Raw genomic sequence first — 22238 nt, forward strand, 5'->3', positions numbered from 1 at the left:
ATATTGAGCATATGTAACGATCAATAACCTCCACCTCAAGATGTTTCCATCCAATTAACAGCATCATAGACATTCATGCAGTGAAGACATATGTTTCTTTAGGGCTCTTCCCACAGTTATAGACCTCCCACTATCGGGGATTTGATCACATTTCCTGATAATGGGAATTCTGCAACCACATTCAGTTGAATGTGTTTACAGAGACCTCTTCTTACTTTCACATTACTGTGCAAAAGTCATGGACATTTTAAAAGGACAAAAGTTTAGACACTTGGAGATGAGACGTCCATGAGGACTCATTCCCCATCATTCATCTAACCCTACACAGGAGCAGGCTACAGTATTTTCCCCAGCTTCTAGCTTTCTATCCATAACATCTGCTTATCAGAAGTATATCCACAATGGTACATCTGTGCCTCACTCTTAAGTCCATATGCATAAAGCAATTGTAAAATTTATGAATTAAAATTTCTTTGAAACTTACATTGACAGCAGGAACAATGTTCTCTAATGTGGTGATATGTTAGTTCGTTTTAATGCTGTTGTTGTGGAACTTGCCCCAAATGCAATCAAATATAGGTATCAACTGGGAAGATGTTCGCCGTGGGCATTTCCTGTTTCTGTACTTATTGACGAATGGACAACAGTCATTGTCAATCCAGAAATTTTGTAAATGTGTTTGAACATCTGAATTTTTAAACAGACTAAAATGGCATTGTCGTTTCAATAAGTTCCCCCTAAATTGAGCTTGATTGTACCGAGTATTTTTTTTTAATGTGACAGATCTGGCAGATCAGTAGCAAATTATCTCAGTGGCCCAGATGGAGTGTCTGTCATTTTATCAAACAAAATGGTTGGAAAGACCATATTAGCAAAGTTATGTGAAGGAAAGCTGCCATTTTATTCCCTTTTCTGCCAGACTAGTGAATGGATGTACCAACTTTTGGCTCCTAAAAAGAGCCTTAAGGCCTGGTAGTGTGCAGGGACACATTTGTGCAGTAGCAGTGCCAGATCAAAACTTCAAAAAAGCAAGTGAAATTTTCAGAGACTGTGGTATCCTGTGCCGATGAGCCTGCAGGGTTATATGGAATTAGCAATGACCTACATCTGCAGCCATGCCATCTCTTGGCAGCCTGCTGTGAGTGTTTCCATCTGGGTTCTATGTACCAGTACAATAAAGCTGTCTCATAGTATAAAAGCAATCCTAACCAGAAAATACTTGCTCCCCGCCAGCATGATGTTCAGAAGGCCATTGTGTGAAGGCCTAGTAAATAGAGAATGTGCTGAGTTAAACAATGGGTTTGGTCCAAATGGTAACTTTGTGATGCTGTTCTATATTACAGTGATCTGTACTGCTTGCCCCAGGGCCAGACTCTTCCTGGTTTGGCTGTGCACAATGTGTTTTGTAGTAATTGTTCTTTAATGGCAATGGTTGGCATCAAATGATAGGGTCATTTTGCCAATGCTGCTGTTATATGCAGCTGAGAATACAAGCAATTGTGTTGTCCTGGTTTTACTTAGATCAGCATAAAAAGTAAGATTAAAGAATAGCCTTTAGAGTACTGCAGTGTTCATAGAAAGGGTATTTGTGCAAGTATGCAAGTAAACGCAAAGAAAGAAATGCCATTTCTGGGACTTCATTCACTGCCAAATATATGGTGTGCATTACAAAGCACTTGAAAAGCAAAAGGTATCCGGTTACTTTGGGAATGAAGAGCTCCTATTGTGTGAAGAAACATATGCAGACAGCCACTTTATAGAAAACTGGTAATTGGAAAGTTAATGGAAATGAAGGAAATTTAAGTGACTGGGTGTTAATACTACTTTTTAAATTTATATATTTAATCTATAAGTTTGGCAAAAAATATTTGACTGGGGTGCATTTAAAAGTTTATATTAGCTTTAATTAGATCTAGATGGAATTCATTATTTTAATGGGTTTTCATTAGTGGGGTGGAATCATTATTTGGAATGTACAGTAGCAAATAAGAAAACAAGCTATTTTTGGATTCTCTTTAAAGACAGCATTGCGTTAAAGAACCTGTTATTAAAAATACTCTTAGAAGTCTTTGGCTGGAAGAAAAAAGGTGAATTCCTGAAAGTCCAGCCAAGGATTCTTCCTCCCCTTCTCTGTAGAAGGAAATATTGCCCGTGACAAAAAGTCAATTTGGGAAAGAGTTCACAGTTAACATGCAATAGAAGAACTGCCTTTTGGGTGGATTGGACTAGCTTTCCCTAATCTGGAGCCAAGATCTGTTAGTCTGAGAATCTAACAGATCTGGAGATTACTCAGTCAGAGAAGGCTGCATTGTACCAGTGGTTTAGTATTCTGGTTCCAGCTGTGAACATGGAGATAGAAATAGGGCTTTTGTCGGCATTGGCATTTTCTTTCATAATATGTTTTAATTGAAAATTATCACATTTGGGGTCTAATGAAGTAAGAACATAATGTAGCTCATACCAAGATACAGATAGCTACTTCTATTGCCTATTTCTAGCAGCCAAAGTAATAAAGACTCAATTTCCATATAAATTGATCAGAACACGAGGCTGGGGTGCATTTCTGTTTTCATGGATTGTTATGCTAATATGTAAATCTTCCCAAAACATCTTTCCTATACAAGAAGTCCCCAACTTACAAACATCTGACTTAGGAATAACTCATAGTTAAGAACGGGGCTGAGACAACATGAAGTGAGAGAAATCTTCCCCTATGAAGGGAGATCCACTCCTGAAAGAGTTATCATGGGGGAAAGGTGTCTCCACTCAAGCTTTCTCACCAATCCCTGTTTCCACAACAAGCCAATTTTTTCAATATCCAATTATCTCAGGGACAGAAAGTAAGGTTAAATCTTCTGAACAGGGGCACAGACAGCAAAATAAACACCACAGGGGTATTAACCCTTCTCTATGTGAAAAATTTGGGGTTATGTTCTGTTATTATTGTTATTTAAAGCCAATTGTATTGTTTAATCTAACTCTGTAAACTGCTCCGAGCCAAATTGGGAGTAGCGGTATACAAGTGCAATAAATAAATAAATATGACATCCAAAGCTTATGCTTGTGTGTGTGTGTGTGTGTATTCAGCTTAAGAACAAACCTGCAGAACCTATCTTGTACATACCTTGGGGACTGCTTATATATGATTCTTATGTGTATAGGGAGTAGATGCAGCATAAATGAATTTCAGGTTTACATTTGGATTCTATCTCCAAGATATCTCATTACATACATATACTCCAAAGTAGGTGTTCCAAAATATGAAAAAAAAATCAGAAATCCAAAGCACTGCTACTGACAGGCATTTTGAATTAGGGATACTCAACCTGTGACTAATGCAGTCCTTACTAAATGCAACATTCTTTTTTATTTTAAACTGTTTGTTTAAAGCAAAAGTTTTAAATGTCCTTCATGTTTAATGTCTACTTGCCCAAATAAATGCAAATGACGGTTGTGATGCTTTTTTGTGTCTTACACAAAATACACCATACTGAAGGAGAAAAAAGACGTTACAGTGTAAAATGGAAATGGTACTGTGCTTTGGATGTAGGGAATAGGTAATCAATACCTGCAAGCTGGAGAGAGTGTTCTATTTCCTTCAGTAATGATACAGATTTCTTTTCTTTTCCTTTCTTTTACTTTTGGCAAGACAGTGGTGTCTGGAGCATGAGCCACTCAGAATAAGAATGAATTTGAAATCTGCAGTGGAAGATCAGTTTCAATTAAAACTCCAGTCAAGTGTTGCTGGACAGAAAAACTAACCGTTAATTGAAATCATTAGCAACAAATAGATTCAATTACAGTCTTCCATCTTGATTTTATATTTTATAAAACATTTATATAAATCGTGTTTGTTAAATACGTGTCTCCTCATAAACATTTAAAATAAAAACAGAATGCCATCTTCAAAATGTTCATCTCATAGCATTTATTACTTTAGATTTGTAAATTAATTGGCTTTGATGCTGGAATCTGTCTATCGACATATGCTTGGACTTCTCTTCTTTTGATATCATGCATATGCGAATTGTACTATAAAATGTAGTAGCAAACTGTTTTTAGAAATGAACACTCTATAAAAAAAGCAAATTAGCTACAGAATTATAGTTTTATAAACACAATAAACTGCAAAATTTGGGATGCAGATGAGCTCATTTAGGTGGATCTTTCATCTGTCTTGTTGTTTGAGCCATCATTACATAGAATATCTATTTTCTTTTAAACAGGTGCATACGGTCCTGAGCACTGGGTTAGTTCAAATTCGGACTGTGGGAGAACTCACCAGTCTCCAATAGACATCATTGATCATCAGACACACGTTGGAGAAGAATATCAAGAAATACATCTAGTTGGTTTTGATAATGAATCTTCAAATAAGACTTGGATGAAAAATACTGGGAAAACTGGTAAGGAGTACATTTTTTTCTTTTTTAAAAATGGTTGTTTATATAACTGATTTTTCATCCATGGTTAACTTTAGCCCTGGTTGAGCATTTATTCATTTGGTTTGGAATCATAGTTTGCAAATCTGAACCCTCTGACTTTCCCCCAGGAATATTGTTCCAGAAGTCTACCCATCATAGGGTTTTCAAGCTGTCTTCTGGTTGTGAAAGCTAGATAGTGAATAAAACTGACAGGGAGAAAATCAACTCATTTGAAATGTGGTGCTGAAGAAGACTTCTATGGGTACTGTGAGGTGCTAAAAAGAATAATAAATGGGTCATATAGCAAATCAAGTCTCAACTCACCCTAGATTCCAAGAAGACCAAACTGAGGCCCATACTTTGGCTACAGCATGCAAAGACATAACTTTCACTAGAAAAGATAATGATAGAAGTAGAAGGCAATAGGAAAAGAAGAACACCACAGAGCAGGTGCATTCTCAATAAAGAAAACTACGACCATAGTCAGCAAGACTATGCAGTTGGAGGTATCTCATTCATAGGGTCACCATGTTATGAAATTTACTTGCTGACACTTAACAACAACAACAACAACAAAGCTTGTCCATACATTAGCTTGAAATGTCTGTAGAGCTCCGCTTCCAGTTATTAATCATGTATGTGAATAGTTAGACTAGGACATATGTAATTACCTTTTAATGGTTTTTATAAACTCAGCATAAATGTCTTCAGTTAATATATTCTGACAAGATCTCTAATCTTGATATATTGTCTGGTAGTAAACAAGGCAATTCACTATTAAAGTACTAATATAATGGAAACATAATGAACTAACAGGAATTTATGGAAAACCCATTTATTTAAGTTACTCTGGATCCCTTCAGATCTTTGGAGCTAAACAGTCTCAGCCCTGGACAGTACTTAGATGGGATACCAGAAAATATTGACAGGTGCTGTAGGCTATATTTCAGAGGAAGGAGCTGGCAAAACTCAGAGTAGATGCTCTGTTCACCAACCTACACATTCCTGTGCTCTTTAATGTTCCAGATCTGTTTATTTTACCCTTTATATTTCTGTGGGAATATGGAGGCAGATTCTCTGAATTTCCTCTTGCCATAAACCCTAGCCCTGTCCATGTAGAATTCATATAGTGAAACACTCATACCCTGTGTGCACATGTTTTGGAATTACAAAAACAATTAAATGGGAATATAGTTGTGCTTTTAAATGTTTTAAATACTCTTTAGAATAATGAAAATCCAACTAAATTTATTTCTGCTGTAATCTGATGACCCCCTCTCTGCATATGCTATAAACTTCACTGAAGTAAAATCTTCTGCAGTAGTTTTATTTTATTAAGTAGTATACTATTCAATTATATGAATGTGAGGAGGCAAAGAACAGATTTAGTTATGCCACACGAGACTTGCTGAAATGCTCAAATATCAAGAGAAATGGAAATGCCGCTATTAAGGAAGCATCACATTTACTGAGTGCTTTAGAAGTGAAGTCCTGTGTTAACAGGTAGGACACTATATTTTTCATAGCTCATAAATTTTATGAAATGAGGACCATGATTTCTTTTATCTTCATTTTGTTCACTGGATGTTGCTAACATGTGGTGTGGTGTTTTGATGGAGACCTTTCACATGGCGGTGTGATGTCTTCATAAAAGGATAATTTGTGGGTTTACAAAGTGGAAAGTGGGACAGGAGGAAGAGAAAGCTGCTTGTGTTTCCCCTTCCCATCCAGTGTTGGTCTCGATGGGTCTGTGGGTCCACCAAATAAGCCCCAAAACCAGGACCTGTCTCTGTTTTAACAGGGTCATCAAAATGTCTGCAATAATCCGTTTCTCTGATGCTTTGCAGACAGATTCCAATGGAATATTGACAGGATGGGGCAAGCATCATGTGTTGGGACCAATTCAAAGTAATTCTGAAACGTTTCATAACGTCATAAGGTTCTGTAACTGTCTGGACTAATGCAAGCTGGTGAAATCCTTCCTCACCATCTTTCCTGTGCAAAGAAGGATGTATAGGATCTCTAGAAAGTAGCTGCCCAGCTGCTGAAAGGACACCGTTTGTTTCTCCTTCTCTCATTCTGAGGAAGGAGACTGGTGATGAGGTTAGTATGGGGACAAACCCAATAAGGAGAAGCCCCAAATGGAACTGCCCCATGAACACTGCAGGCAAACATAGCCCATAGGTAAGGAAGAGTGGATAACAGTGGCAAAGGGATTAAAATTACCTTCATTTAGTTCAATCTGCTGGACAGAGATGTGATACTGGAACTAGTTTATTTGTCTCTTATCCTGGAAGCTCTACGTGCAAAGCTTGTGAGCATGGTGTTTTTGTCTAAGGTCCTACTAAAAAACAAACAAATCAAAAGCTATGATAGTAGAACAGTTTTTCCTTTTTCAAAGTGATAGCTTAACTGCTCGATTTTGAAACATGTTTGGGAGGAAGGATGGGCCTCATCCCTTTCCTGTTTCATGTGCGATCTTAGACTTGGTGGGTCAATAATGAGGACTGTAGGTCTCTCTATTAAAAGCTCCTTTTGTCCCTTACTCTGTTGTCTATATGTTTCCCAGAGACTCGCATACCACTTTTCCTCCTTCCTGCCCCTTCTTTCCCCTGTCCCCTTCTCCCCTCCCACAAGACTGAACTAGCAAGGGTTATTAGACCCACCCAGCCAGTACAACTTCCTTTCAATGAGAAAGAAACATGGAGAGAATCTGGCTGTGATTTTTTTCTGGGTTGGTGCCATAGGTGTATAAACCAACTGTTCCATTCTGTAGCTTTTCCTTTTTGTTTTTGTTTTTTTGTTTTTTGTTTTTTTTTTTTTGTAGGGAAAAAAGAGTGATAATAATACTAATGAAAAGAAAAAGGTTGAGAGATTTAAAATACATATATATATATATATATATATATATATATATATATAGATTGCACAAAAAAAAAGGAAACACTAATACACATATAACATGTTTGTCCTTCCATTCGTCCCTTATGAGAATCTAATTAACTTATATTATATTAATGTCCTGTCCTGGTAGAACCTATGTCTTCTAATCATTTTACCAATTTCCAATAAAAAAAAACAAGGAGATTAAGTAATATTAGTTGCCCTATAATCCCTAAATAATTTCCAGTCAGTCTTATTTGTTGATTGTACTCTATAGGATCTTAACAGAAATGTTAATTCGTCCATGTCTCTAATGTCATCAATTTTCCCTAGCCATTCATCTTTAGTTGGAACGCCTTGTTGTTTCCAATATTTCGCAAAGATAATCCTTGCTGCCGTGGAGATGTATGTAAAGATTTTATCTTCATTTAAATTGAAATTTGTTTCCGAGTCTGTCAGCCCCAGTAAGTAATATTCTGGTTTTAATGGGAATGTTTTCTTTAGTATTTTTTGAGATTCTACGTGTATCATTTTCCAATATTTCCCTGTTTCTGAGCATGACCACCAGCAATGAAAGTATGAACCAATATGAGTCTTACATTTCCAACAGGTGTTTTGCGTTTCTTTGTACATTTCTCCTAATTTTTTCGGTGTAATATACCACCTGTGAAATGATTTTAACCAGTTCTCCTTTAAGTCCCACGCGTAGGTATATTTTTGTTTCTTTTTCCATAAGATTTCCCACTCCTCCATACTTATTGATCTGCCAAAGTTCTTGGCCCATTTTAACATACAGCTTTTGACTTCATCAGTTGCGTTCGTCCAATCCAATAATCTTTCATATATCTTAGTTATTTCTTTCTTATCATTTTGAAGGATCTTATCCCAAAAGTTCTCATTTGTAGTGAAGCCAGTTTCATTATCCCCCACAAATTTTTGCTTTATTTGGGCATACTGAAGCCAAGTCAAGTTTTTGTATTTCTTTTTAATTTGTTTCAAAGGTTTTATCTGATAACTGTCATCTCTCTTGTATAGAATTTCTTTATAGGTTGGCCATTCAGGCCAGCCTAATATTTTCCTGCTATTTTCTTCTAACGGCGATATCCATAATGGGGTCCGAACATACATAAATCTTTTATATTTTTCCCATACTTTTATTAGGGCGGAGCGGATGAAATGATTCCCAAAATTTTTCTCTATTTGTTTCTTATCGTACCATATGTACGCATGCCATCCCCGCCTCAGGTCAAAGCCTTCTAAATTTAGGATGTGTTCCCGCTTTAGATTACACCAGTCCTTAATCCATGACAGTGCACAGGCTTCAAAGTAAAGTCTAAAATTAGGGAGGCCAAATCCTCCTCTATCTTTTTTGTCTGTCATCGTTGCATATTTTATTCTAGGTTTCTTGCCATTCCAAATAAATTTCGAGAGATCTTTATTCCAATCTGTGAATGTTTTAATTGTCCTAATTATGGGTAGAGTTTGAAAAAGGTACAAAATTTTTGGTAAGATGTTCATTTTTATCGTTGCAATCCTACCCAGTAGTGAAATGTTTAAATGTTGCCATTTTTGTAAGTCTTTTTTGATTTCTTTCCATTTTACATTATAATTGTTCTCCAATAGATACGCGTTTTTAGCCGTCAACCATATTCCCAAGTATTTGATTTTCTTCGAGACTGAAATTCCTGTCATGTTTTGTATGATTTCTTGATTTGTCTTAGATATATTTTTTGTTAAAATCTTAGATTTCTTCTTGTTTATATAAAATCCAGCAACTTCCCCGTAATCCTGAATTTTGGACAACCACGACTGTAACTTTGATCTTGGGTCTTCGATAATACAGATAATATCGTCTGCAAAGGCCCTTATTTTAAATTCATGAGTCCCTATTTTTGTACCTTTCAGCTTTTGATCCTTTTTTAAATTTTTTAATAGGACTTCTAAGGCGAAAATAAAAATTAAAGGCGATAAGGGACATCCCTGTCTCACCCCCTTTCCAATTTTAATATTTTGTGAGTGCTGCCCATTGATCCTAATTTTAGCCCTTTGGTCCTCGTATATAGTATCTATCGCATTATAGAACTGAAAGCCAATATCTATCTCTTTAAATAACAATTTAAAAAAAGACCAATTTAAGTTGTCAAAGGCTTTCTCAGCGTCAATGGAGAGAAGTGCTAGTTCTTTCTGATGATTCCATTCATAGTATTCTATAATGTCTAAAATGCATCTGACATTTTCACTCATTTTCCTCCCTGGTAAAAATCCAGTTTGATCTTGGCCCACCCAATTTAGGAGAAATTCTTTAAATCTATTCGCCAATATACCTGTAAATATTTTATAATCCAAATTTAATAGTGAGATAGGCCGGTAATTCCTCACATTTGTGGTGTCTTGGTCTTCCTTAGGTATTACAATTATTTCTGCGTCTCTCCATGTGTCCGGGAATTCTTTGTTCTGCAATACTTTATTCATTACTCTTTTCAGATATGCCACTATCTCCTCTTGCATTGTTTTGTAAAATCCTGCCGTGAAGCCATCAGGACCTGGTGCCTTGTTTAATTTCAATGATCTTATTGCATTCTTTACTTCTTTTTCCGAAATCTCTTTATTTAAGATTCCTCTCTGATCCTCCGTAATTTTCTCTAACTTCTGGTTCCCAAGGTATTGCACTATTTTCGTCGGGTCAATGGTCTCTTCTTTATACAATTGTGAGTAAAATTTTTCAAATTCTTGGAGGATTTCATCGTCTTTTGTAATAATTTTATCTTCTTTCTTGATTTGTGTTATTTGTTGATTCTGTCTTTTCTTTCGTATTTTTCTCATCAGCCATGCTCCTGGCTTATTGGCGTTCTCGAAATTATTTTGTTTGATAAATCTTAATTGTTTGGCTGTTTCCTCCAATTCTAGTCTATACTTTTCTTTTATCAAGATTTTTAATTCTTTTGATACCTCGCTATTATTTGGTGATTTCTTCAGTATAATTTCTTTTTTCCCAATTTCCAGATTTAACTCATCAAGTTTCTTTGTTTTTTCCTTTTTCATTCTGGCTTTTTGTTGTATTAAGTGGCCTCTGATTACCGCTTTATAAGTATCCCAGAGTGTAGCATCCTTGATTTCTGGGCTATCATTCAGTTCAAAGTATTCCTTGGAGAGTATTTTATATCTCTGAATATCTTCCGCTTTCCTCATCAGACTGTCATCAAATCTCCAATTGGGTGGGGTTCTCTTGTGGTTTAAAGTCATCTCTATCGCACAGTGATCAGATTTGTCTCTTGGTAGAATGAAAATCTTATCCATTTTTGTGAATAGAGTTCTTGTGGCCCAAATCATATCGATTCTGGACCAAACTGCGTGTCTGCAAGAAAAAAAGGTATAATCTTTAACATTTGGGTTTCTCAGTCTCCATACATCCAGTAGATCAAATTCTTCTTTTAGTGATATAAAGTTTTTGGGAAGAGTGCTTTGTGTGTCTTTACTCCTTCTTTTATTTATCGATTTGTCCATTTTAGGGTCTATGACTCCATTAAAATCACCTAAGATAATCACGTTTTCCAAATGTGTATTCAATATTTGTTCCCGGAGATATTTTACAAATTTTATCTTCGGCCCATTAGGGGCGTATATATTACAAATTAGTATTTTTTGATTATCTATTGTAATTTCCACTCCAACCGCCCTCCCTTCTGTATCCTTAAATCTCAATTCTGCGGGAATGTTATTATTTACATATGTGACCACCCCTCTTTTTTTTTTAATGTCTGATGCATAGAATTCATTCCCCAAACTTTTATTGACCAAGTGTGCTCCATGTCTCTGAGAAATATGTGTTTCCTGAATTGATATAATATCATATTTCCCTTTCATAATTCATACTCTGGTTTCTCTTCAGATCGTATAAATCTTTCGCCTTTTGCTTTTCCTTTTTGTTAATTTTGAGGGAAGGTCATGGGGAAACTTTACATTGCTGTGATTTGACCTGAATGAAAACATTTAATTCTCAAGGCACACATGCATGCATATTTATGCATGCACACAGAGGGGTGGAAAGCTCCCCATGGATCTAAGAGGGAAAAGAAAAAAAAGCAGGCAAGAGAATATCCAGGTAAAATGGACAGGAAAAACAAGGAAAGCTGGTGATTGATACAGATATGCATATATTCACATAGTATTGTAGTCTAGGCACATACATTTCCCCATTGATAGCACTGCAGCTGCTGCAGTTGTGTGATCTAAAATAATCCAATATAGTGAACACATGAGACATGATATAAATACCTTTTCATACTGATGTGACTTCAGATAGGGAAAATATATGGCTTCCAAGATCAAAATGAGTTTGGATTAAAACAAGTGAGGGTAGCATTCATGTGGTTACATTGGGGCAGGATACACCACACTGGAGCTGTAGTACTTATGTGGATTCAGCCTGATATTTAAAAATTCGGAACCTCAAAACTAAACAATTTATGTTTTGCTTCAATATCTGAAAAACCAATTTCAGGAAGATAAAAAACCTGTTAGGCACTTGGAGCTCTTGTAGGCTCCAACACATGACAAACATAAAAGCTTAGCACCTTGGCAGGGATCTATGTGTTTTACAACTAAGCCCATGCAATGTTGAAATGCACCAAGTTTTCTTTTCAAAATTAAGTAATAGCAGCTCTTAGCCCCATTGCCAACATGCAAAACATTTTAAAAGTCAAAAATTTGAAGGGAAAAAGCTCTTTAAGGCTTTTTCAGAAAAGCAAAACACTGATAACATTGGTGTTTTAATACTTCAAATTCAAGCCTTACTAAAGAGAAAAATTGAATGCTGGGTATGCCAATCTACAGTTTAAAAAATTGTATATTAGTTATCATGGCAGAAATATTGAAATAAATAGATGTGTTCAGTAGTGTGTATGTGTTTCTTTGTGTCTGACTGTTTGTGATTTAAATGTTTTTCTCTGTTGTTGATTTTCACTTTCAGTAAAAAGTACATTGCTGTACTTGCTGACCAAAAGATTGGTGGTTCAAATCCAGGGAGCGGGGTGAGCTCCCATTGTTAGGCCCAGCTTCTGCCAACCTAGCAGTTTGAAAACATGCAAATGTGAGTAGATCTATAGGTACCCGCTTCGGCGGGAAGGTAACAGTGCTCCATGTGGTCATACCGGCCACATGACCTTGGAGTTGTCTACGGACAACGCCAACTCTCCAGCTTAGAAATGGAGATGAGCACCAACCCTCAGAGTTGGACATGACTAGACTTAGTGTCAGGGGAAAACCTTTACCCTTACCTAACCTATCCAAATATCCAGATTTTGTGTATATTGCCACAAGCCATAGGTAGTCCAGCAATAAATACTTCATGGCCATAACATGATTGAAGGTGATTTTACTAAATAACAGGAGCAGTCTGCATCTTTGTCTGTATCTGTGTCTGTGTGTGAGAGAGGGTGAGAGAGGAAGAGAGACAGACAGGCTTTGAGATCTTATACAGCCTTATAAGAGACACTATAAAATGAACAATTAGATGAACATTTCAGATTGTACATCCTCCTAATTATCCTTTTAATTATTAATCTAAAACAAGGAAAATGACCCCTGACAGAGTCATAAATGATTTAGATGTCATCAAATATTTATACAATGCAGCTGAATCCCTCTGTGCATTGTAAGAGAATCACAGGAGCCTCCTTTCTTGTCATACTGTCCGTAAAGCACACTTTGAAAAAAAGCCTCAAATACTATCTCTGTCTCAGAGTCAATTATGTTTGCACAGTCTTTTTTCTCCCAACAGTTTTTTTTAAAAAAATCTAATATAGGTAACCCAAGAGTCTTCCACCCAATGCGATGGTTGTGAGGGATTTCATTTAGAATTCTATTTGTTGGATGCCATGAGAGGTCATTTGGTTGGTCTTCATTTCATTCATTCACACATATAGTATGTGTGCCTTCAAGTCATTTCTGACTTTTGGAAGCCCTGCGGTGAACCTATCCCAGGGCTTTCTTGGGGTGAGGGGGGGGGGGGTGCCTTTGCTTTTCTCTAAACTGAGAGAATCTGACTTTCTCATAGTCACTCATATTGCTAAAACCACTTCTTTGCTGTTTGCAGGGGTAAGGGAGGTCTTAGCCAAATATTTCATAGGGAAAAAATGACGATCATAGTTGAAGATTTTTTTTTTTGCACAAATGGAAGGTAAATAACTTAATTATGCCAAACCTTAAGTTTGTTCTGACATTCAGTTATTAAATATCAAGAGTCTGTAAGGATAACCCCTTTTATTTTTGGAGCTGTATCAGCTGCTCTTAATGTCTGAAAGACAAGATATTTCCTTGCTTCGAAAAGGCTTTCTATGTATTATTTTTCACTCAAGAGTTTTAAGGATGTACCCCTTTCCAGATGATTTTTACAGTATTGTGTCCACTCCCATCTAAACATATTTTACTAATGCACTGCTTCTTAAACTATGAGTCCCAACTCCTAATGAGGACCCCTTAACTCTGTGGTTCTCAACCTGTGAGTCCCAAAGTGTTTTGGTCTACAACTCCCAGAAATCCCAGCATGTTTACTAGCTGTTAGGATTCCTGGGCCAAAACATTTGGGGACCCACAGGTTGAGAACCACTGCCTTAGCTCAATATTGGGGTCATGAAAAATTTGGCAACAGTAAAAGGTTTCTGAACTCCACCTATTTGCATAAGTTTAACAATAATGTATCATGTTTACAGTAGACTCTGCATAATATACTTCAGCTCTATTCCACAAAAAGGGAAATCAGCCTGTTTAGCAAGTCATGCACATGCTGATCTATTTTCAATTAAGATTCCATTTTTATATATCTATATATATCTGGAGTCACTTGAAATGTTCTCTGGCAGAAAGGGGTCATGAGTGAAAAAAGTTTTAAGAAGCCCTCATCTAATGGACCTACTGGATGGGTCAGAAAATGAGTATAGAGTATTAATAACTCATGGAATTTAAGTGTCAGTCGCAGCTACAACAGACCTGTTGAATCAATGGAAACTTGATAAGTCAACACTTGTTGTATATGTTCATGTATAAGTTCACCCCATGTACTATTCAACAGTAGGTTTGTGTGCCAAAGGTTTGGATTGCTGTATGATCCATTGATAAGTCAAGGTTGATTGTGTAGAGAAGAGGAACACTCCTGGTTGCTGCTGCCATTTCCCCAATGAGCCATTTAAAAAGGCCAGAAGTGACACCAGACCAGAGAGAGTAGAGGGGGGGGGGGGGTGTCAGTCCTTTTTTTTTTTTTAGGTTATCCTGGGATGGACTAAGCTCTTGCCATTTGCCACTCTATTCAGAGAAAAGGATGGTTTCTTTTAAAATAAGGAGTTGAGATACATCACACAGATCGACCCAGTGATAAGTCAACCCAGTTTTTCTTGGTTAATGTATTGATGAAAATTTCTAGACTTATACTTGAGTATATAGAATATAGATTTAACTGATTAGTGGCACAGCGTGTTAAAGCGCTGAGCTGCTGAACTTGTGGACTGAAAGGTCACAGGTTCGAATCCGGTGAGCAGAGTGAGCACCCGCTGTTAGCCCCAACTTCTGCCAACCTAGCAGTTCGAAAACATGCAAATGTGAGTAGATCAGTAGGTACCTCTTCAGCAGGAAGGTAATGGTGCTTCATGCAGTCATGCCGACCACATGACCTTGGAGGCGTCTGCAGACAATGCTGGCTCTTCAGCTTAGAAATAGAGATGAGCACCAACCCCAGAGTCAGACACGACTGGACTTAACGTCAGGGGAAAACCTTTACCTCTACTTTTACATTATTTGAAATTAGCAGTTGGGTTTAGAGTATTGATTCCAGTGGTTGGTGGATTTGAAATTGTGGATTTCAGTCTTTGTCTTTCTGCACCTTAGAGCTTCATAGAAAATGTTCAAAATCAACTGGTTGAGTGAGTGTGTTAGTCCATAATTGCTATATATGGCAATTTTGTGAGGATATTTTCTTTCTAAAGCACTTTGCCAAAGCACACTCTCAGCCATGTAGATTTTTTTGATTACACAGCTGGAAAATTCAAATGCATGAGAAGATCTCTTTGAATTAAGAGTGGCGGAGTTTCATGCAAAGTCCCCTTTGATATTGTCACACGGGCTCTGGCGTTTTATCTCTGCAGCTAGCTGCTGTTAATGAAAATTGACTTTCTTACTGGAGAGATAAAATCATGTGAAAATCATGTCTGCAAATGGATAAAATGGATTCATTTCACATTATGACTCTGATGCAACAGTGCAGTTTGACTTTCACGGCAATCCTGTTCTTAACTCCACACCTGCTTACATAATTTGCTTTGTTTATTCTTAGTAACAGATCTACTACTTTTTACAGCATTTGGGGTACTAAGTATGCGAGTCCTAAGACCAAGTGAATGGTTTATCACCCCTATCTTGTGTGAATCTGTTTGCAATTTGGAAGCTAATCTGAACAGTGCTCCTCCTACATATATAGTCTGGCAATAGTTATATCTATTTTACCTGTTACTCATTTTTTGAAACCACACAGTAGATCAGCTGAAGCAAAAGGCTCCAACTGCACGCCCAGTTTCCAGGGAGTATGGCTGTTTGAACACAATGTAGCAGTGGTGACCAAGCCATTGTCAGAAATGCAGTCAATCCTGCTTCCAGGCTTTAAGGGAGCTATCCAAAGTGCTGCACATGCTTTGGAGATATGGTTCAGCAACCCATTTGTTCATCCATAGTATGGAACAAAACTCAGAACAGATTCACCATACCCCTGACACTTTATGCACTATTCCAATTGAGTTTGTTTCAACACAGAGAGTTACATATTGTTACCTGTAGCTTTGAGCTCCGTAGTCTTAAAATGGTGGAATATTATGAAATTGCCCCTGTACCCACAGAAGACTGTGGTTTTCTAAAAATAAAATATATATATAAAAGAAAATAGGCTATAAGGGTGGGGATGTACTCTAAATGGGCTATTTTGTTTTTTTGTTTTTTTCTCATTGTGGAATATTTTTGTCTACCAAAGATTTTATTTGGTAAGATATTATATTGGAGATCCCATGACCTTACTACTATTTCCTTTGAGTATATGGCTGGTTACTTTTTATTGCATATTATTAATCAGTTACAAATACAAGGTAATTTTTAATATGAGTGGGAATTATGCCAAATAAAAATATCTAAGAGCTGCTTTTGAACAATAAAAATAGTAGTTTTATGTGCTTCTTAAATTATAAGGAATAGTTTAGGGGGGAATTCAGTAAAAATAATGTAGCGTAGATTAACCACAGGTAGGTAACACCAATAACGAGGGAGTAGTCCAAAAAAGATGCTATCAGCTTCCTTCGGTACAAGATTGGTATTCCAGATTAATACAACTACATCCTTTCTGTACCATATTGAATGTTATGCTAACTCTTCAAATGTTACCAATTTTTAATGTATTTATTATTTGCTTTATTTATACCCTACCTTTCTTTCCGAGGGGACTCTAGGTGGCAATGATAATAATAAACTTTATTTTTAACCCGCCCTCTCTCCCCGGCAAACAGTCACACACTGCTCAAATTTAAAAAAAGCAAATACAATTTTTTAAAAAAATCAGTACTGTGTGTGTTAGGTTAAAAATCCAGTTAAAATACAACAAATGCAATTAAAATGCATTTTAAAACACTCAACCCCCCCCCCCCCCCCAATCCTACCCACTAGCTTCCCAACAACATGTCCCTTATCCTTCTCTAAATGCCTGCTTGCAGAAAAAGTCTTGACCTGCTTGTTATGTAATATGAAAATAAGGATGCTCTATGATTCTATGATTCTATGATTCAAAACAGTGTGGTCCAATCTGCAGCTTGTGGGCCGCATCCAGCCCACCAATTCATTTTTGTTGGCCCTTGCCCTTCTTACTGGAAAAATATTTTAATTTAACGTTTGGAAAAAATCAATTACCCTTCTTACTACTTTAAGTTTTTGAATGCAATATGCAATTCGTTTTCTTTCTGGAATGTCTGTCCCTCACATTCCTATATTAAAGTTTGACTGGCCCTTGGGTAACTAAAGGTGGGACCACACTGATTTAAAACATGTGACAAAAAAGTAAAAAAGATTAGATTTATTTAAGCTAAAGAAAGATAATGTGTCAAGATTTTTCAGGATCATTCTTGAAATTTATTTTATATGATACCTTTATTCAAAACTTCATCAATGAGCGTTCATGTGTCATAGATCTGCAAATAGTATCAAGTTGGGACACTTCATCAACAGAAATGAGAATCTGACAATTATGTGGGTGGAACGTAATTGTTATAAGGGAAGCATAAAAATGTACTTACCTAGTATATACTAATGTATAAGTCTAGAAATATTAGTCAAAAATCAATAAAAGCTGGATTGACTTATCCATGAGTCAGTATGAATACTGTACCATAATTCTTATAAAAGAAAAGAAACCACCCTCTTCTTTGAGTAAAGCGATGAAAGGCAAGAGGTTAGTTCATTCCAGGAGAACATAAACGAAGCACTTACCCCCTCTACTCTTTGTCAAATTGCCACTTCTGGCCATTTTGAATGTCTCAATACGGAAATGACAGTCACGGCCAAGGGTATGTCCCCTGAAACAGTACTGATACTTCCCTCCCTCCATGGAATGACCCTAGACGTATCTATGGATCAAATTAAAATCCATATTTTTGCCCTAAGAAACTCAATTTATGTACAAATATTTACAGGATAGCTGAACAGTAAACAATATAAAATTATGCACCTGAACTGGTGACTCAATGTACCAGCTCAGGACTCAATATTTGAATGGTACAGATCCTGTCTGATTAAGTTTAGCATACTCAGCCCTGCTTAGTACTTGGATGGGAGACCAGCAACAAATACCAGGTGCTGTAGACTATATTTAAGAGGAAAGAATGGTAAGCCCCACTCTGAGTAAACTAAGAAATTCATGGGGTCTCCATAAATCAGCAGGTAACTTGAAAGCACACATGCATACTCCTAGTATTGAATGAGAAATGAAGAAATATGGCACAATCTACTTCAAGGTACCAAAGAGCTGCCACAGTGATACAGGCATCAAAAGAACAGTTAAGGTTTTGGAAGGTTTTGAATGATGTTAAGAGACTTTGAAAGAAAGGTCATTTCTGTTTTCCTTTCTAACATTTTGTTCTCATTTGGACAGAATTTAGAAAGTGACTTTTAAAATGTAATGTTAGCTTTGCAATTCCTACTCCTAAAAAGTAATTCCAGTGTTTAAAAAGTAATTCTTTGCTTGATCCAAGAAATCCAAAATACTTTTAGTCATTGTTTGAAAATAATGAGTTGCATTCCCAGACTTGTCAAGGCACAGTCAAGACTTGTGACATCCACATCAGTTAGGTTTTTGTTTAATAAAAATGGCAAAGAGGTTATTTGAAGGATTTGAGTTGGGACTGGATACAGATGACACAAGTAGAAGTAATATGATCATAAGGCATACAGAGAATGTTAGGTTTGTGTGGTCCAGTAATGTATTGGCAACAACCCTATATGTACGTATTTTGGGGAAATAAGAAACATGGTACATTTTCTTTTCTTTTCTTTTTTGCAAAGAAAAGCCCTGCTTTTAATTATTTTTTAAATAACTGAATGTTTTTCATTTATCAGCAAAAGGCACAGCTTGTGCTGTATTCCATCTTCACATAACCGCATAACTATTCAAATTAACTACATGGTGAGGCCATCCTGTAACGATTTAAAATAACTACGAAGTTACGGCTCTATCATGAAAGGAATCAAGCTATGCCTTCGTAAGTTAAGCATAATGTAATCATAGCTTAGCTGTTAGAAAAGGAATTAATTACTTTCAATGCACGCCTTCAAAAATTATTTTTATGTCTGCATTGTAAATCTTATTTCCATGCTAGCTCTTAATGAAAACAATTCAACTGTGAGCATAAAATGATAGAAAAATTGCTATATGAAGAAAATTTAAATCCTGAAGCCTAATAAGCTTGTTCTTACTGGAACAGTCAGATATTCATTAGGGTGGTAAAGACTGCATGGAAGGAAGTGATAAAATCATCTCCACTAACCTTAGCCAGCTCCATGATTTCAAGATGCCATGGGTAGGAACATAAGAGACCATGATATGTTGAATCAAAGCATTGGTCTGTCTAAACTGGCATTATCAATTCTGACTGGCTGAGACTGCCCACCGTTTCAAGCCAAATTCTTTCCAAGTCCTAACTGAAGATCCCTAGCATGACATGGTTGCATCCATCCCCTTAACTTCTACAATCAGCGAATGTTTGATGTGTTGAAGTAAAGACACTCCATTTTCTGGAAATGCTACTGAATGTATGGGAGTGTACAGTCTTTACAACTATGTCATGAAACAGGGCCTTTGAATAAATAGTGACAAGGACTGGAAATCCTTCTCATATTGTGCATTTATGTGTGCCTAAAAGAATGTCCATATTGTCCCTGTAATAAGTTATAGCAGATTCATAGCTGACAACTGTAGCAGAAATGTTTTCAATCTTGTCCACTTTTTATTTCTCCTTCTTCTTTCAGTTGCCATCCTTCTAAAAGATGATTACTTCATCAGCGGTGCTGGACTCCCAGGCAGATTCAAAGCTGAGAAAATTGAGTTTCACTGGGGTCAAAGTAACGGCTCAGCTGGCTCAGAACACAGCATCAATGGGAGGAGATTCCCTGTTGAGGTTAGTTGAAAGCAATCATATTCACACTTTTGTAATGAAAAACATATTGGTTTAACATATTGCTTGCGTATAGGACCAGTAGGAGATTAATGGTTGTATACTTTGCAGTTCTTTCTATGTACTGAAAGTTTAGGTCTCAATACAATTCTTATTCTTGGCTAGAATAAACCCACCAAAACAATGGAATTTAACTTGTTACCATTGATTTAATGGGTTTGCTCTAGCTGTCTTCATAACCTGTGGGTCCCCAGATGTTTTGGCCTTGAATTCCCAGAAATCCTAACAGCTGGTAAACTGGCTGGGATTTCTGGGAGTTGTAGGCCGAAACACTTGTGGGCCCATAGGTTGAGAACCACTGAAATATTTAAATAGATACCGGCAACGAACCATGAAATTTCTTAATTTCTTGTTCTGAAGTTACATTTTAAAACAGAACAAAATAGATTGATTTTATGCTTAGCATTGTAGTTACAGGACCAAGGTATCGTAAAGAGATTCCTAGTTAGTTGTATAGCTCTGTGTCAGGCTGACTGTGAGAGTTGTTGCAAAAAATGCTGGTGGACAAAAGACATAGGATAAGATCCCACATTGACAGAAATAGTTATAGCAATGAAGCTCTCTCCTCCTAGCTACATATGCCAATGTGCCTCTCCCTCCTGTCCCCCAAAAGCCTATGTCTTTATCCAGACAGTGCCCCAGTCAAAAGGATTCCAAGCCATTGCAGAAATAATTACTGCCACATTCTTCCAGTTAAATGACATTTTGAGATGGGGAGATGAAAAGACCCCTTGGTATCCTGCTGTAGCTTTGTTGTAACACCCTCATCATCATTTTGCCAAATCTTTGCACCCTTTGCTAGGGATGTTCCCTGACTTACGAGCAGATTTTGTCAATTGTTAACAATTATAAGCATGTTCAATACAAAATGTAATACTTTTTTTTTTGCATCTACTGTTATTTTCACACTTGAATATTATGTGTCTGCTGTATAACAAATGATATATAACAAATGTTTTGAGTTATGATAAAATAAATAAAAAATACATAAAAATGATTATAAGTATGGAACCTAAAAGTCTGGCTTACAGTCTTACAAATATTGAACAGGTTGCCAGCCAAGGACTTATGAAAGCAGACAATCTGTATAGACTCCTTCTCCCTCTTTGAGTTACGTGCATCACAGATTGGGTTACCATGACCCAAAGAACTAGGTTTTATTAAATTCTGTACTTCAGCATTTGAATTGCCTAATTATAAACAGAAGCACATGTGGTTTGTAATGACATGTCAAAGTCATAGCAGTGCCAAACAATGCACAAGCATTGACACCTTAAAAGGTTTAATACAACTCTGAGTATTTTGTGTACATTAAGTGGTAACAAAATCAATTAAATCCAGATCAGTTTCAGACTGTGACACAACAAAAAGTGGGAAAGTGGGGCGTGGGAAGTGAATATTTCTCCATAGCACTGTAGTTTGTAATAACTGTGGGTTATAAAGATGAGCTATCAAAATTGTGCAGAGATCACTGGTCTAGTTTTGTAATCTGGAAGATACCATGACTGTGAAGCTTTGCACTGCAGTCCCACTTCTGTCAGTTTTTCATGTTCTTATGCAGAGGAAGGCTGCTAGATAGAACTCATTGTAGTAAATTGAAATGAGATCATGAAAGTAAGATCCTGATTGTGCTCTTACCATATCAGATCCTTAAGCTGAAGAAAGAGACTAAATCAACCTCATGTATAATTCAAGACTAGGTTTTGGCAGCTAAAATTATAGATTTAGATTTTGATGTAATCCGTGGACAAGTCAATTATAATTCTACAGAGAGGGAAAAGAAACAGTGCCACCTTTGGCCAGCTTTTCCTGGTCACTACCACTATTTCCTTGTCATGACAATTAAAAAAGCAGAGAGAGTGGAGGTGGTCATTGTTTCTTTTAGGTTCTTTATTGACAAGAGTTAAGGTAGAGTAACCACATTGACTGTGGATAACTCAACCCATTTGGGGGAGGGAGTGTTGATTTTTTTTCTAATTTTTTAGATGTATACATGAGAATGGTTTGTATGAACAAGTGTATACACATGCGTGCAGGCTTAACTATGCTTCTTTGTTTCTATACAAACATACTTTAAAACATAATATTTGGCTGAAATTACTAACTAGATCAGAATTGCAGTCGAGACCTGATACAATAATCAGAACTGAGTTTTAAGGTCCTCACCCTTGCATAATACTGA

General features: G+C 36.6%; 1 protein-coding gene across 3 annotated transcripts in view; it reads left to right on the plus strand.

Moving 5' to 3' along the window:
• ptprg (protein tyrosine phosphatase receptor type G) overlaps positions 1–22238 on the plus strand; it is a 746780-nt gene that overhangs the window by 390473 nt on the left and 334069 nt on the right. For all 3 annotated transcript variants that reach the window (XM_062973782.1, XM_062973783.1, XM_062973784.1), the window contains exons 3-4: positions 4227–4406; positions 19851–19999. In XM_062973782.1, coding sequence (XP_062829852.1) covers positions 4227–4406; positions 19851–19999 — 329 coding nt within the window. The remainder of the gene's footprint in view (positions 1–4226; positions 4407–19850; positions 20000–22238) is intronic.

Source organism: Anolis carolinensis, chromosome 2 (genome assembly GCF_035594765.1).
Source record: "Anolis carolinensis isolate JA03-04 chromosome 2, rAnoCar3.1.pri, whole genome shotgun sequence".
Taxonomy (NCBI): domain Eukaryota; kingdom Metazoa; phylum Chordata; class Lepidosauria; order Squamata; family Dactyloidae; genus Anolis; species Anolis carolinensis.